Genomic DNA, 2,479 nt, shown 5'->3' on the forward strand with positions numbered 1-2,479 from the left:
GGGCCCCGGCCTCTGGGCTGCCTGGCCACTCTGCTCAGCCCCAGCCACCGCCTCTGTGCTCAGGAAACGTCGCCCCGCGGCAGGCTCTGTGCTCGCAGCGTGTTTCCGTTTTGTTTTGGTTTGTTTCCGCTACCTGGGAAATTATCGTCCGGCCGCCCGGTGGTCCCGGGGCCCCGGCGAGGAGGACAGGCCCGGCGTCACGGCGCTCAGCTCTCTGTGCAGCTCCGCGTCCTGCGGCTCGACCCCCCGGACGCCAGAGGGGGTGTTCCTTAAAATGACGAGCATCAGTCTGTGAANTTCAATAGAAAGGACATGGATATACTTTTTTTGGAGGTGGTTCAGAAATAAATTCTTTCTCAGCACGGGAGGAAGTCCTTGTGACAAGCCTGAGCACTGGAGAAGCCTGGGAGTGGCCCCTTTGCCACCCAGACGTCCCTCCTGGGGACACGCACCTGCGTGGGGCTGGGCCTCCAGCGTGGACGAGACGGGCGGCAGGGCAGGGCAGGGCGTCTGCGGAGCCCGGGCCCCACCCCGGCCACTCCGTGTAGGGCGTCCTGGAGGAGGCCCCCGAGGCTCGCTCTCGCCCACGCCCGGCTGCTCCGGCACTTGCTGGACGCCCCGGGCCCCTGGCGACCGGCGACTCCAGGGGCAGCGGCAGAAAGGGGCCTGAGGGCTCCTGACGGGGCACGAATCGGCCTGAACGCCTCAGGACTGTTGAGAAAGTTCCTGAAAATATTCTCACTGAAGAGCTAAGTCGCAGACTTGAACACTGTCCAGGTGGGTCCTGGGCGTGAGGAGGCGGCGGAGCGGTGCCCCAGGCGCGTGCGGGGCAGGCGGCCATCTCCCGCTGGATGTGTTCTGCCCCAGCACAGAGACCGGCCTTACCCAGCCGCCCGGCTCCGCGGTTGTGGGTCTGTCCCGAAGGCCAGGCGTGTGGCTTCCCGTCTGTGATTTGTTTAATTGAGGGAAGTCGTGCTTTAGGTGAGTTTTAACGAGGCTTTATGGTTTCTCTCTTCTCACTGAATCATGTTTATTGGCAGAGTTTGGTTTCCACGAAGGCCCCTCCTACGGCTCCGGGAGCCCAGGCCATTCTCTGCTCCACCTGGTCTCTTCTAGACCCTTCCAGAAGACCGGGCTCCCGCACACATGGGTCAGAGCTGGCCCCCCACGCTGGCCGGTTCACCCAGATCCCGCCAGTGCCCCCCGCATGCCTCCCCTGCCCTGTGCGGTCGGAGCCTCGGGCCCCAGGCACCAGGAGCAATGCCCTGGGGGGCCCCAGACCCGCTAGGCAGGGGGCTGGGGGTTGCTTTTTAATTCTTCGGGCTACCTTCTTGTCAGCAAATGTTAGTTCAGCTGTGGGCTCACTTTCTCTCTTTTTTATGTTTAATTTTAATTTCTTTTAAGTGGTCTCTGCCCCCAGCAAGAGGCTCAAGCTCCCGACCCCGAGATGAAGGGTTACTCACTCCACTCACTGAGCCAGCCAGGCACCCCAACTCTTGAAATCAATCGTAAATACACGTAATACTATTTGACTTTTTTTTTATTTTATTTTGAGAGAGAGTGAGAACGAGGAGAGGGCAGAGAGGAGAAAGAATCCCAAGCAGGCTCCATGCTCGGCGCAGAGCCCGACGCAGAGCCCGACGCAGAGCCCGACGCAGGGCTCTATCTCATGACCCTGGGACCCTGACCTGAGCCGAAGTCCAGAGTCGGATGCTCACCCGACTGCGACACGCGGGCGCCCCACGCGTAACACTGTTCTAACTGGGCAGGATATGCAGGGGTCGGTTCACTAACGTCCTTCGAGGTCCGGACAAGCCAGGAGCTGGCGAGGGGCCCATCACAAGGGACACCACGTCCCTCGGCAGCGACCCGGTGGGTGGCCTCGTGACACACACTTGCATTTATGACGTCTCACCTCCCCCTCGGCCTCACGCCCGGTCCCCTGTCTGCTGGAGCTGGTGATTCCCTTTAACACGAGAACAGTTCACCGAACGCCGGCCGTCACGTGCTCCACGGGTCGGAGGGCTCTACAGCAGGGCCCACGCCGTGCGGGTGTGAGGCCCCAGCCACGGCTGGGCCAGGGCCTGGGGGGCCTCGTCCCTCGGGAGGGTCTGGCGAGGTGTCCCTGGCAGTAGGACGGTGCCACCGTGAGGACAGAATGTCGAGACGGCGCTGGTCCTCAGAGCACTGGGACCTGAGCCCGCAGGAGGGCCGCGCGCCCTGAGCCGCTGCCTGGAGGCCCGAGCCAGGGAAGGCCGGGCCCCCCATGCCTGCGGCTCAGGGCTCTCTGGGGCCCCCAGGCGTGTTTTGCACCCCCCCCCCAAGCCGGAGGGGCTGAGACCACAGGAGAGTGGCTCTGTGGCTTTCTTGGTGGCCGAGGAAAGTGCGTGTCTGGACGGGTGTGACGGCAGCGCGGGGCCGGCGGGGCCAGGCGTGCTGGGCGCAGACACGGGCTGGGTTGGGGGCCGCAGCCCCGCGC

The 2,479-nt window shown here is 63.8% G+C and overlaps 1 protein-coding gene across 1 annotated transcript in view; it reads left to right on the top strand.

Moving 5' to 3' along the window:
• Positions 1-1,796: 1,796 nt before the first annotated feature.
• Positions 1,797-2,479, top strand: part of NFATC1 (nuclear factor of activated T cells 1) — a gene marked incomplete at its 5' end in the record, with an annotated part of 96,183 nt that continues 95,500 nt past the window's right edge. Inside the window, one exon of the mRNA XM_077752713.1 lies at positions 1,797-1,872. Within this exon, the coding sequence (XP_077608839.1) occupies positions 1,797-1,872 (76 nt within the window). The remainder of the gene's footprint in view (positions 1,873-2,479) is intronic.

The sequence above is a fragment of the Crocuta crocuta genome, unplaced genomic scaffold (genome assembly GCF_008692635.1).
Source record: "Crocuta crocuta isolate KB4526 unplaced genomic scaffold, BGI_CrCroc_1.0 scaffold101, whole genome shotgun sequence".
In the NCBI taxonomy this organism is placed as follows: domain Eukaryota; kingdom Metazoa; phylum Chordata; class Mammalia; order Carnivora; family Hyaenidae; genus Crocuta; species Crocuta crocuta.